This window comes from Rattus rattus, chromosome 8 (genome assembly GCF_011064425.1).
Source record: "Rattus rattus isolate New Zealand chromosome 8, Rrattus_CSIRO_v1, whole genome shotgun sequence".
Classification (NCBI taxonomy): Eukaryota; Metazoa; Chordata; class Mammalia; order Rodentia; family Muridae; genus Rattus; species Rattus rattus.
This window is the reverse complement of record NC_046161.1, coordinates 94,521,691-94,534,538: the sequence shown is the minus strand read 5'-3', so window position 1 is coordinate 94,534,538 and position 12,848 is coordinate 94,521,691. Positions and strand designations below refer to the sequence as shown.

The 12,848-nt window shown below is 49.7% G+C and overlaps 1 protein-coding gene across 1 annotated transcript in view; it reads left to right on the top strand.

Moving 5' to 3' along the window:
- Positions 1 to 594: 594 nt before the first annotated feature.
- Positions 595 to 12,848, top strand: part of LOC116907398 (serotransferrin-like) — a 48,176-nt gene continuing 35,922 nt past the window's right edge. Inside the window, 9 exon segments of the mRNA XM_032910351.1 lie at positions 595 to 758; positions 2,723 to 2,895; positions 5,772 to 5,880; positions 6,548 to 6,724; positions 7,349 to 7,481; positions 8,555 to 8,610; positions 9,080 to 9,258; positions 9,996 to 10,173; positions 12,049 to 12,200. Coding sequence (XP_032766242.1) covers positions 716 to 758; positions 2,723 to 2,895; positions 5,772 to 5,880; positions 6,548 to 6,724; positions 7,349 to 7,481; positions 8,555 to 8,610; positions 9,080 to 9,258; positions 9,996 to 10,173; positions 12,049 to 12,200 — 1,200 coding nt within the window. The 5' untranslated portion in view covers positions 595 to 715.

Genomic DNA, 12,848 nt, shown 5'->3' with positions numbered 1-12,848 from the left:
TGCTCACACTGGCTGCTTGTTCTGAGACTCACAGTGGGAGAGTTTCTTGCCCCTGTGACTGTTCCTAGCCTGGATCATCTCACCAGAAGCTCAAGGTCAGGACCCTTTCCGCTCCAGAGCAGGCTAGGCCTGGCAGAAATGGAGGGGAGAGCTGCCCCGGGAATGTTCCCAGGATCATCTGTAAGGACCATGGGTGCTGCCTCTCTGACCTGAGCCCAACTTTCCTCTTTGTGTTCCTTCTCCAGTTCTAGCCTGGGGTCCAGAGCAGTTCCCTTCCCGCTCGAGCCTCAGTCTCTCCTTGTATAAGGCAGATGAAATTGTTGGCAAGCAGAGCCCTGGCACCCGGGAGCAAGCCACTCCCGCCCAAGCAGCTGTGCCATGCTGTTCCAGGCAGTGATAACAAAGAGAGGGTTTTGCTTTAAGCTTCCTCTTAAACAGCCTTTTTGTGTGTGTGTGTGTGTGGTGGTGGTGGTTGCCCTGGTGGTGGATTCCATGCGCAGTTCTGTCCCACATATCAGGAAATGAGGTGACCATCAGGGCAAGAAAGGAAGGGGGTGGGTGCAGGGCGATTGGGCAATTGGACTGCGCAAACACAAGAGGTCAAAGATTGCACCCAGCCGGCCCCCTCCGTGTATAAAGGGGAGCGGGCCACAGGGAGGCGGTGCAGAAGCGGGTCTGTCTGTACTCCCCGCTCCTCGCCACACACACCGAGAGGATGAGGTTCGCTGTGGGTGCCCTGCTGGCTTGTGCCGCCCTGGGTGAGTGCGGGTGCAGGGAAGGACTGGAAGGCTATGCGATCCTTGCAAGCTAAAGCCGGAAGCCCCAACAGCCTGCCCTTTCTTCCTCCCCGCGGCATCTCCATCTTCAATAGCTTAGGAATCATTTTTGATCCTCATGCATCTGGGGCTCCGATTCACTCTCTTGCTTTTATCATCCTCCTCACACTATCTCTCCTTCAAATTGGGCAATTTGAAGATACGGTATACAACGTTAGAAAACTTTTAACCTGTTTACCCAGGCGCTACACGGGGCTTCTCAGTATAGTCCAAACGGTTTGGTGTGGTAGTCACAACTTCCTGGGATCTATCTTTCCATTGTCTGGTGCCTCCTTGGATGCCTTTGGCGCTGGTGGCTTAGACTAGAGTGTGGGATTCGAAGTCAGAATTCTTGGGTTCAGCTCATTCCTGTACTTCTCCTGTGACAGGTCTTGTTACAGCACATGCCTGGGAGGGTCAGGTAAGGGTGAGATCACAGGTTCCAGACCTGCATCCTGATGATTCCTCCCCAGAGGGGGTCTTGAAGACCCAAGTACCTGCCCCAGATGGACTGTAGTTAGCATTTGTCACACTACTGGGGCTTTCCCAACAACCCTCAGCCTGAAAGAGGCTTCTGTGTTTGTCAGCTCAGGGCACCTGGTGTGGCTGTGCACAGTGTCACAGAATTTACAAGTCTGAAGAGGCTAGAGAGGTCATTTAAGGGGGAAACCATTTGGTTTCCCTCTGGCAAGGTGAACTAAAGGGAAGGAGTTGGGGACACTCAGGCTCCCTGTTGTCCTTCCTTGTCCATCCTAAGGGTGGCTGGCCTCGCCCACCCTGCTCCACGCTCAGTGCTTTGTGGACTTGCTGAATCAGTAAGTCAGCCCTGCTGGGTTGTCTGAAAGGGAAGAGATGTGATGAGACCTAGGCGTGCCAGACTCTATGGATGGCATCTCTCCATCACATGGATTTTAACGGTGACACATCTGGGGAGATGGTACCGCTGGGGAGATGCTTGGCGTGCAAACACGAGGACCTTAATTCAGAACCCCAGCACCCATGTAAAAAGCTGGTTCTCTGGGGAAGCAGACACAGGAAGATCCCAGGGACTTTCTGGCCAGCCAATCTAGTGGGACCCTCAAGGCTCAGATTCAGTGGAAGACACTGTCTCCAAAAAAATCAGGCAGAGAGCAATAGCGGAAGACACCCCACAGTGCCCTTTGTTCCCCGTGTTCCCATCTGCACATGCATGTGCCACAGGAGCCCGGTTATATAAGCACATACACACATCGTGATGCGCATAACCATCTTCTGCTGTTTCTCTAAATGTTGGCCAAAAGGGGGTAAACATGGAGGGCAGGTTTGGTAGAAACAGAAGAAGCCTGCTGAATAGATGGGAATTTCTAAGTCATTTCTAAACAGAAGACAGCTGGAAGGCATCACAGGTGAACTCGTGAGGTAACTGTCTCGCAGAGACGCCTAAGACTGTTATCTTCCTCTGTGGTCTGGCCAGCAGACCTAGAGTCTGGCTGCTAACAAACATGACATTGCTCAAACCTGCTTCCTCCCCCGAGGCCAGCTTTCTCATTTCTATAAGACGGTATGCCTTTCCTAGAGCTGCTGTCTAGAGCTGAGAAGGTGGCTGAGAATGGTGTTTGCCCTTCAAAGCTCACGTTTTTATGTGGACCTTCAGCCATGACAACAAGGCAGGAGAGGAGCGAGTTGTCACCTTAAGCTGTCCCAACAGCTGTCCAAGCAGCCAGGGTTAGCAGCCCATTGGGGTGAACTACATATCTGTTCCCAGTATCAGGGTGCTGGAGAACCCTATGCTCTGTCATGACCACGACCCAGACTGAGAGGAGGATGGAACAGAGAGGAGGTGGCCATCAAGACCCTTAATAAAGTACTGCATTCTCTCCCCTGGCATAGGGAGTGGGTCTTTTATGTCTCTGCCTTCTCTCCTGCAGGACTGTGTCTGGCTGTCCCTGACAAAACGGTCAAATGGTGCGCAGTGTCTGAGCATGAGAACACCAAGTGTATCAGTTTCCGTGACCACATGAAAACCGTCCTTCCAGCTGATGGCCCCCGGCTTGCCTGTGTGAAGAAAACCTCCTATCAAGATTGCATCAAGGCCATTTCTGTAAGTGCTGCTGCCGTGATCAGAAGAAGGCTGTTCTACCATTTGCTTAAGCCATTGGAATAACTCTTTCCTCACGGATGTGGGGTGGTCAACCCCTATTGCTCTTTAAATCACTTCCATAGTGGAAATAGAAAAGGCCATGTTTACTATCCAGAAGGCCGGAGACAATGCACTCCGAAAGGTGACTATGTGGAGGCATTTAAATTCTATGAACTCGGGGGGGGGGGGAATGTCTGTGGCATCAAAAATTATTCTCTGTGTGTGTGTGTGTGTCCTGTTTGTCTCACTCCTTTTTCCTCCCCCACTCTCTTCTTCCCTCCCTTTTTTCTCCTCTCTCTCCCCCTCCCTCTCCCTTCCTGCCTCTGTCTGTCTGCCTGTCTGTCTCTCCCTCCCCTCAATCCCCCCCCTCTAACCCTGCACTGCATCCCCCTCATCTAGGCCCTGGACACATATCTGGCAAGATGAGTGGATGGGGATGGGGTAACATCAAGAGTAATGGCTGCAGGTCACAGTGAACCCTTTGTTTCCACTCCTGGCTCCTTTAGCATTGCTCTTGTACATCTTGTACTAGCTCATGGAGCTGCAGCGGTGACGTAAACATCGGTTAACTCTACACACCCAGGTGTCCACAACCTTGTAAAGAGAGAAGAAAGGTTTGCGAGTGAGTAAAGTATTTGTTTCAACAAAGGGAAAGAATGATGTTCCAACAGGGACTTAGAGAAAACATCTTTGGCCCCATCAGTCTCTTTGAGAAGGAAGCAAAAAAGCTAAGACTCAACGGATGACCCCGGATAGGACTGTGTGTTAAGATCCATGGGTAACCTCGCCAGGAAGGGACACACATGCAAAGGCAGAGCCAAGCTGGTGTGAGTTGTAAGCAGGAAACCAGAGAAATCCAGCCAGCGGTTGTAGAGCAGGACAGATAAGATTCGTAATTGTAATTACTGTCACTAGGGGGAGAGTTGAGCCCCATTTCATTTCAAGCAAAGGTAAAGTGGACCTTTAAACGGGAGATTAAGGGATGGGGAGTGCAGGAACTCAATAGTCGGGGAAATGAGTAGCCGAAGACTGCTCAAAGTGAACCAGTCTGGTGAGGCCAGCAGTGTTGACTGACTGGCAGTGAGGAAACAGGTACCCCGTCCTTCCTGATGGGAGTGTGTGTGTGTGTGTGTGTGTGTGTGTGTGTGTGTGTGTGTACACATACATATACTCACATGCATACATATCTCCCAGGTCCTGGAGAGAGATACCTCTGAGTTTCAAGAGATGCACATTCATGTCTTATTTTTGCTCATTACAAAGGAAGAGGAGGATCTGTCTTTGGTTATGTTGGCCCAAAGGAAGAGTACGTTTTCCTGAAGGTGTTGTGTGCTTTCTCACTCAGGCAGGCACACACATAAGAAGGCTGGGGCTATCCTAGGGACGTAACCTTATGCTGGAGTATGGTCAAGCTTTCCTGATGTAGGAGCTTGGAGAGACTTGTCGTGTTGGGACAGGTCACAGCATTAAGGAAGGTTGAGAACCACTGGTCTAGATCAAAGGCAGATGGGTTCTTTTGTTTGTTTGTTTGTTTGTTTGTCGAGATATAGTTTCTCCATGTAGCCCTGGCTGTGCTGGAACCAGCTCTGAAGACTAGGCTGGCCTTGAACTCAGATCCACCTACCTCTGCCTCCTTAGTACTGGGATTAAAGGCATGCGTCACCACTACCCGACTTGGGTTCATTTTAAGACTTTAAGTAAAGGGTAACCCACTGGGGGGGGCTTCTCCCCATTGCAGAGAGTGTCTGCTTTTCAATAAACTTTTCTAGACCTTAAACAAAAACAAATTTAAGTAAAGAGAAAATAAGCTGTAGACATAGTTCAACTGGTGTATTGATTTAAACACAAGGGTCCAGGGAGGCGCGGTGGGGTATTGTTAGTCTGGTGCTTTGTAGGCTCAGGTAGGAGGATCATGAGTTCAAAATCAGCACAAATACACAAACTGCCTTAAAACAAACAAAAATTTAAAAAACCCCAAAGACAAAAAACCCTGAACATTCACAAAAGCAGGAAGTAAAATAAACAAGTAATGTTGAAGTAACAACAATAAGAAATAAACCAGACTCTCTGGCCCCAGATCCCAGCTGCACGTCTTAGCAACCGCATGGCATACCAAGGTGGCTTAGCCCCTACATGCCTCTGTTTTTGCTCACTTGTAAAAATTGAACTGGAGGTGGGGACTGTCAGATGTCCAAATAGACAATGATACCAAAAATGAAAGGAAGAGAATCATCCATGAATCCTCCTGTCTGCGTCTACCAAATCCTGGCATAACAGATGCATGTGACCACGGCATGCTAGCTCCTACTGTTCCATGGACCCAGGACTATAGGGAAAAGCAGTGAGCCTTGGGTCAGAAAGACGAGCACCTCCAGGGTTTTCATCTCTACAACAGCACGCATCCACAGAGGAGATTACAGGGACTCTCGAAACTCAAGGGTCTCTGAATCACGGGCCCCTCTGTGTGGCTGAGCATGGAAACACATGTAAGAACCTAGCCATCCACAGGCCCCTGGGTGCTCAAATGCAACCATGCCAGAGCCTCTGGTATAATAGCTGTGCCCACCTCTGAAGAGGGAGAGACCCTTCCCCCTACCAAGCATGCCAGACCAGGTCTCAACCATCGCCGAGGGTAAATCCACATTGAAATATCTCTGGCTAGGTACTGGGTACATCGTCGGGGAAAAGAGAGAAAAAACACTCCATTTCTTTCTCTAAATGGAATCAACCCAAACCGCCCGATACCCGTGGAGCACTTTCGGTTCCTTCCGGCTTGTTCTGGCTTAGGGGGAGGAGGGCTTCTTTGGAATAAGTCTCTGGGACTTACTCTCTTTTAGGGAGGTGAAGCTGATGCCATTACCTTGGATGGGGGTTGGGTGTACGATGCAGGCCTGACTCCCAACAACCTGAAGCCTGTGGCAGCAGAGTTTTATGGATCACTTGAACGTGAGTTCTACCGAAGTACCCAGGGGGTGGGCGTGGGGGTGGGGTCGTGGCTTAGTAGACCTTAGATCTCATTTTGTAGGCAACTATTAGATATTAGATACTAGCAAGCATTTGGGGGGGGCGGGAGTCGTGGGGAGTGAGGGGATCTTTTAGCCCTCTGGGCACACATTGAGGTATCTTGAGGGCTTTGGGCTGTTTGGAGGCTGGTATTGTCCATTCTCGCTGGACAAAGAGAGCGGGCTGGGGTCTAGCTTGGCCTACACTGGATCTGGGGTATTCAAGCTCCCCAGAGCCTCAGGCGCCATGTTCAAGAGAGAACCCAGCCCTATAGTGCACAGTGGAAGCTCAGCCATTGAAGACGTCTTCTGGGATAGCTCTGACGGTCCCTATCACCATACCAGAGGACATAAAGTACTTAGAGGGAGGCAGGGACCGTTAGCCTCTGTCTCTGGCCCATGTGCAGATGCTTCTTGAACCTTTGCTTTCCTGGAATACTGCTACCAGTGGGCTATCACCTCTAAGCCTATAGGGGTTTCTCTGGCTTCTTACCGCCCAAGTCCACCTAAGTTACCCCCGGGTCTCTCCTCCCTCAATCAGGGCCAAGCACTGACAAGCAGTGCTTCTTTGGGCCATGTCGAAGTCCTCTCTCTACACTGTCCCCTTTCAGATCCACAGACCCACTACTTGGCTGTGGCCGTGGTGAAGAAGGGAACAGACTTCCAGCTGAACCAGCTCCAGGGCAAGAAGTCCTGCCACACTGGCCTGGGCAGGTCTGCAGGCTGGGTTATCCCCATTGGCTTACTTTTCTGTAACTTGCCAGAGCCCCGCAAGCCTCTTGAGAAAGGTAAGCCAACATTTGTATTCTGAATGTTCTGGACTGCTGGGGCCACATAGCCCTGATTAGTCAGACAGGTAGGCTGAACTCTGAGGTATCGGAGGAGGAACAAAACAATTAGAACTCAGCAATTGAACCTTGTTGTGGTGAGCTCCCAACACCCCAGCAGAGGCTGTCCTGGAGAGGGAAGAAGGGGCATATGAGTCCACAGTGGATTTCCATAATCATTTTAGGGGGTAGTCCTGCACACACACACTTCAACCCCTGACCCTGAACCCCACCCCCACCCCACCCCTGTGCGACGCTAAAGGATGCTTTGGTGCCACCTGCTGGTTATGAGGTTGTCCTACAGTCCCCCCAGGCACCTTTTTTTTTTTTTTTTTCCTGAAAGATCTGGGAGCAGAGTGGGCTGACAAAGTCTAGGGCAAGCCTTGGCTAGCGAGAAGTACGGTTTGTGTCCCCAGAAGGGTAACTGAAGAGCAGGGGTTAACTTATTCCTGTTTAGAAACCCTGCTTAGCACCTGAAAGGCTGAGCAGGGACTGAGCCTCTGCTGGCCTTCACCAGCCCAGGCTGGGTGACGGCATTGCTCTTATCTTACTATGCCTTGCTGTCCATTTTTTTGTATCGAGCAGCTGTGGCCAGTTTCTTCTCGGGCAGTTGTGTCCCCTGTGCAGATCCGGTGGCCTTCCCCCAGCTGTGTCAACTGTGTCCAGGCTGTGGCTGCTCCCCGACTCAACCATTCTTTGGCTACGTAGGCGCCTTCAAGTGAGTGAGATGGCCGCTCTGTGGTGGCCAGTGCCCAAAGTCCTCAAATGGTGGCTCTTTGCTGCCCCAACCTACCTAAAAGCATCTTAGTGGTTTAGACTCCCGCCAGGGAGGCAGGCTACAACCTGGGGCTCTCAGGGCCAAGGGAGCCTAGACTCCCTTTCACCTGATGTCAAAGATCAAGCCCTGTTCTGGGAGTCCTCTCTCCTCAGAGCTCTCACGTCTGGCTGGTGTCTCCTCTCAATGAGCCGAGCAGCAGCCTCTGAAGGGACCTACGTTCCCCCAGGGCAGAGCTACTGCTTTCCAGAGCGGCGGGCCGTGCTCAAAATGCTAGACGCTGCCCTGCCCCAGCCCATTAGTACATGTGGCTTTTAAATTATTTTTTACATATATTTTAATCACATTCTTCCCTTTCCCCCAACTCCTCCTTTCCCTCCCCTGTCTCTATCTCTATACCAGAGGACACTGCACCCCTCAACCCACACACCTACGCACCCACACTGACATTGAAGGTCAAACCAAATAAAAAGTACTCAGGGGAAAACAAAACAAACCATGAAGTCTGTGTGTGTGTGTGTGTGTGTGTGTGTGTGTTGTTGTTGTTGTTGTTGTTGTTGTTGTTTAACTACTCCTGGGCATGGGACCTGCCCTGAAACATGGTTGATTAAACTCCCTTCAACAAAACTGCTTTTCCAAGCCAGTATCAATTGTGAGTAGCCTCTTGGTTAGGAGTAGGACTTTGTGTCATGTGCCTGATTCCTTGCTCCCTCTTTTTATCTTACTTTTATATCCCGAAGTCCACATAACCAGGGTAGAAATCCTGTTGTCTTCCGTAGTAAGGATTTGAAGCTTTTTTTAACATTAATATATTTTCACCTCCTCTTGGCCACTTTGGGGTATGTGAGCTCATCCGCCATCCCAGTGGTACTGTCGATGTCAGCACCGCACCTAGAGTTGTCTCCACTGTGGGGGCCGCTCAGCTTCAGTCCTTGTCTGAAAGCCGACAGTATGATCTGGACCAGGAGCAGGGTCCACCTCGTGGCAGTCCTCACTCATGGGCTTCTTTCCCACAGGTGTCTGAAAGATGGAGGTGGAGATGTGGCCTTTGTCAAGCATACAACCATATTTGGTGAGTGATGGAGAGAGACTGGCAGGATACCTGTCCTCCTTCACAGGGTCAGTAGTCAGACCTGAGCATGCAGGGTTTCTCCACCACTGCTTGAGTTTCTACGTATGCAGAAGAAGGTACTTTTGGGGTCTCCACCAAGACTCGTGGGTCTCTTTCTATCACTCAAGCCACACAATGGCCCTACCTCTAGGGGCAAAGTGCCACAGCCAAGGGTTGGAGGTTGGCATGGCTGACCTTGGCCTGTCAGCATTCTTGCTGAGCTAGGAATTGTGGGATGGAGGTAACCATTGCTTCACTGGCCTACAGAAGCCTCTGTGTCTTTAACTGGTTGTAGGCTCACCTTCCTGCCTATTCCTTGACCCTCGGCAATCCATCAAGGCTCTTAGTTTGTGCTTTCTATGGTAGCAGGACTTCAAAGGTCGGGAGGGGCTCAACCTGCCATGGACTCACTTTAACTTTCCCTCCTTAGAGGTCTTGCCACAGAAGGCTGACAGGGATCAATATGAGCTGCTCTGCCTTGACAATACCCGCAAGCCAGTGGATCAGTATGAGGACTGCTACCTAGCCCGGATCCCTTCTCATGCTGTTGTGGCTCGAAATGGAGGTGGCAAAGAGGACTTGATCTGGGAGATCCTCAAAGTGGCTCAGGTATTTTACTCACCATCCTCTCTCCTGCTTACCACTCTGTGCTCAGATCTTGACACATGGACACACTAAGCTAGTTCTTGTGTGTTCAGGATACAGTGGGGACCCTGCCGTGTGTCACCAACCTCTCCTGTATCCTCGTCGAGTAGCAGCTGTCTCCTTTGAGATCAACATCCACCACCTTTTTGGCCAATGATACCCTTTCCATCCGAGTTAGGCCCTCAAGGCCCAGAGGAAATCCTAGAAGGAAAGAGAATCTCTGCTCCCCTGTTCTCTCTCTCTCTCTCTCTCTCTCTCTCTCTCTCTCTCTCTCTCTCTCTCTCTCTCTCACACACACACACACACGCATCAGACTGCAGAGGGACTGACTTCCCCTGCCTCTTGGCTGAGGTTGGTTAAGACAGTTTCCTCTGGTCCAGTCCACTCATGCCAGCCTCTGCGCTAGATTCACTTGTTCTCAGCTACTTCTCAACTACTCAGGGAGACAGGATCAGGAGCACAGGGAAAGAGGGGTCCTGTGAGATGGTCCTTACAGGGTACTAGATAAAGAGGTGCTAGGTGATGGACAGAATGCCCGAATGCCTTCTCTCTTGGTACTCACAAGTTTCTCGAGCTTTTAAAATCAGTTTCCTGAATTTTCTCTTGTTCTCTTCAGTTCTTCTTTTTAGCCTCCCTAATTCTCTGTTCACTCCTCTGTGTTTTTTTTTTTTTGTTTGTTTGTTTGTTTTTTCTGGAAACAGGAACACTTTGGCAAAGGCAAATCAAAAGACTTCCAACTGTTCGGCTCTCCTCTTGGGAAAGACCTGCTGTTTAAGGATTCTGCCTTTGGGCTGTTACGGGTGCCCCCAAGGATGGACTACAGGCTGTACCTTGGCCACAGCTATGTCACTGCCATTCGGAATCAGCGGGAAGGCGTGTGTAAGTATTCAGAAAAAGCTAGGTGACCCCAGGAATGTGGGGAATCTGGTAAGGTCAAGAAGCAGCCATAGTCTTTCTGGGGACTGACAGCTTCTCCTGATGTTCCCATTTCTGTCCTGCTTGTTAACCCTGGGGCTAGATTGATGCTGGCTGGCATCAACCATGAGAGGGCCTGCAGGCCACTAAGCACTTTAAGACTGTTCACATTTTAAATGACCTGGGTTGATACTCATATCATCCCTCTGCATAAGTTAGGATAGCCCCGTGCCCTTTATGAAGCCAACTAGATTATTAGAAAGTAAATAACTCCAAGTTTCTGCAGATTGCACATCCCTTGCCAATACTGTGGTCCACGGGGCATAATGAAGCGGAAGCTGTAGGGAGGTTGGTCTTGCCCTGGGTTTCACTGGGGCACTGGAGGTTTGCCTAATCATTTATTCATCCAACAGGTATGTATCAGACATCCAGCCACAGACTCTGCTGGATGCTAGACTTAGAAACACATATTAGGGGTTGGGGATTTAGCTCAGTGGTAGAACGCTTGCCTAGTAAGTGCAAGGCCCTGGGTTCGGTCCTCAGTTCCGGAAAAAAAAAAAAAAAGAAACACATATTAGATTATGCTGTCCTGGGAACTTCAGGCCAGGGAGAGGACAAGTGTTTGAGAGATGGTGACACTACTGAACAGAAGATACATACAAAGTAAAAGAATGAAAACAGCAATAAAATAGCAAAGCCTCACAGTAGTGGAAACCAAAGTCAAATAGATCCTGGCCTGGGGTTGAACTAAGGCCCTCTTAAGGGAGTGATCTGGGGACTGAGCCTAAAAAGATAGCCATGTGCATATGTGTTTACTCTGTCTGTCTGTCTAATCTTCTAGCTATGCATCTATCTTCTTTTTTTAAAAAATATTTATTTATTTTATTATATGTGAGTACACTGTAGCTGTCTTCAGACACACCAGAAGAGGGCATCGGATCCCACTACAGATGGTCGTGAGCCACCATGTGGTTGCTGGGAATTGAACTCAGGACCTCTGGAAAAGCAGTCAGTGCTTTTAACCAACTGAGTCATCTCTCCAGCCCCATGCATCTATCTTCTATCTATCTATCTATCTATCTATCTATCTATCTATCTATCTATCTATCTATCTATCATCCATCTGTCTATTTTTTGCTAGACATTTATTATGCTGACCCCATGTTTGCACTGTTTCCATACGAGGGTGCCCTGGCATGAGGGGTGGGTGTGCCCCCTTCTCCATTAGCTCTCACATTCTCCCACATGGAAACCTATGACAAACAATGAACATCGAAATAACTGGTTAGTTAAAGTGGCTATTTGAAGAAGGAAGGAAGGAAGGAAGGAAGGAAGGAAGGAAGGAAGGAGGAAAGAAAGGAAGGAAGAAGTTCAGTTGTTAGCATGTCCTGAGGTTAGAGAGTTGGCCTCTCAAAAGAAAAGGCTGGGGTTTGGAGAAATGGCTTAGTGGTGAAGAACAAGTACAGCTCTTGAGAGGGCTCAGTTCCCAGTTCCCATACTAGACAGCTCAGAACTGCCTGTAACTTCAGCTCCAGAGGATCTGATGCTCTCCCTGGCCTCTGAGGGTACTAACATGCACAAACAAACACACACACACACACACGCGCGCGCGCGCGCGCGCGCTTAAAACTAAAGAAAAATCTTACAAAAGAAGAAAAGCTGAACTTAAACAAACTACAGTTGGACTGTATACTATCTGCCTCCCTAGCCTATCAGGAGTTCCTTGAATGGGATCTGTTTGTTTAGCTCATCCCTTCCATGAAGCAGTTAGCATTGACACATACAGAAGCTGCTAGAACCTTGCTCTCCTGAGTCCTGGTGCTTCTTCTTGTACTGCAGGCCCGGAGGGCTCCATCGACAGCTCGCCAGTGAAATGGTGTGCACTGAGTCACCAAGAGAGAGCCAAGTGTGATGAGTGGAGCGTCAGCAGCAATGGGCAGATAGAGTGTGAGTCAGCAGAGAGCACTGAGGACTGCATTGACAAGATTGTGGTACGTCTCTCCCGCCTCTCCAGGGCGTGTTCCTAACCCTGTGGCCTGCTGGCCCACTAGAAGGCAGAGTCGACAAGTGTAGCTACCACATGGAAATCCCCTTTCCAGAACCCTTGCTTGCGCAGTCTGAGTTCAGCTCCCCAGGTGGTTGAGAGACTTAGCACTTATGGCTCTGAAGAGTAATCTGAGCCTTGTCCTTTGGAGGGAAACTGGACCCGTGGCAAAAGTGCCTTTGGGCTCAGGATACACCCTGGTGAGTGCGGAAGGGTTCGGTTTTGATTTCACAGGAAAGTACGTGTTCACTTAATTGATCAAAATAGCATTTTTCAATTGCCTATAAAGAATTTTCAAGATCCTGAGCATGAGAAAGAAGAAAAGAAGCACCCCCTTGTCATCACCACAACTCAGAGAAAGCCCTCTTATTGGGATTGTGCTACACAGGTTGCTTAGCATACCCCACCTTAGCGCCTTGTCATGTCTAGCGAGCCTGTCTTGTGTCTTTCAAACCCTGGTGTTCCTGTCTTAGAGAACACACAGAGGTTCTGCAGGGTGGCAGCCCTGGAGAGGGCAAGGAAGCGCCAAGCTCTCACACACCTACCTCTGATCTTTGCTCCATGGAGCCCCTCCATTTGCCTATTCTTTGAGTTG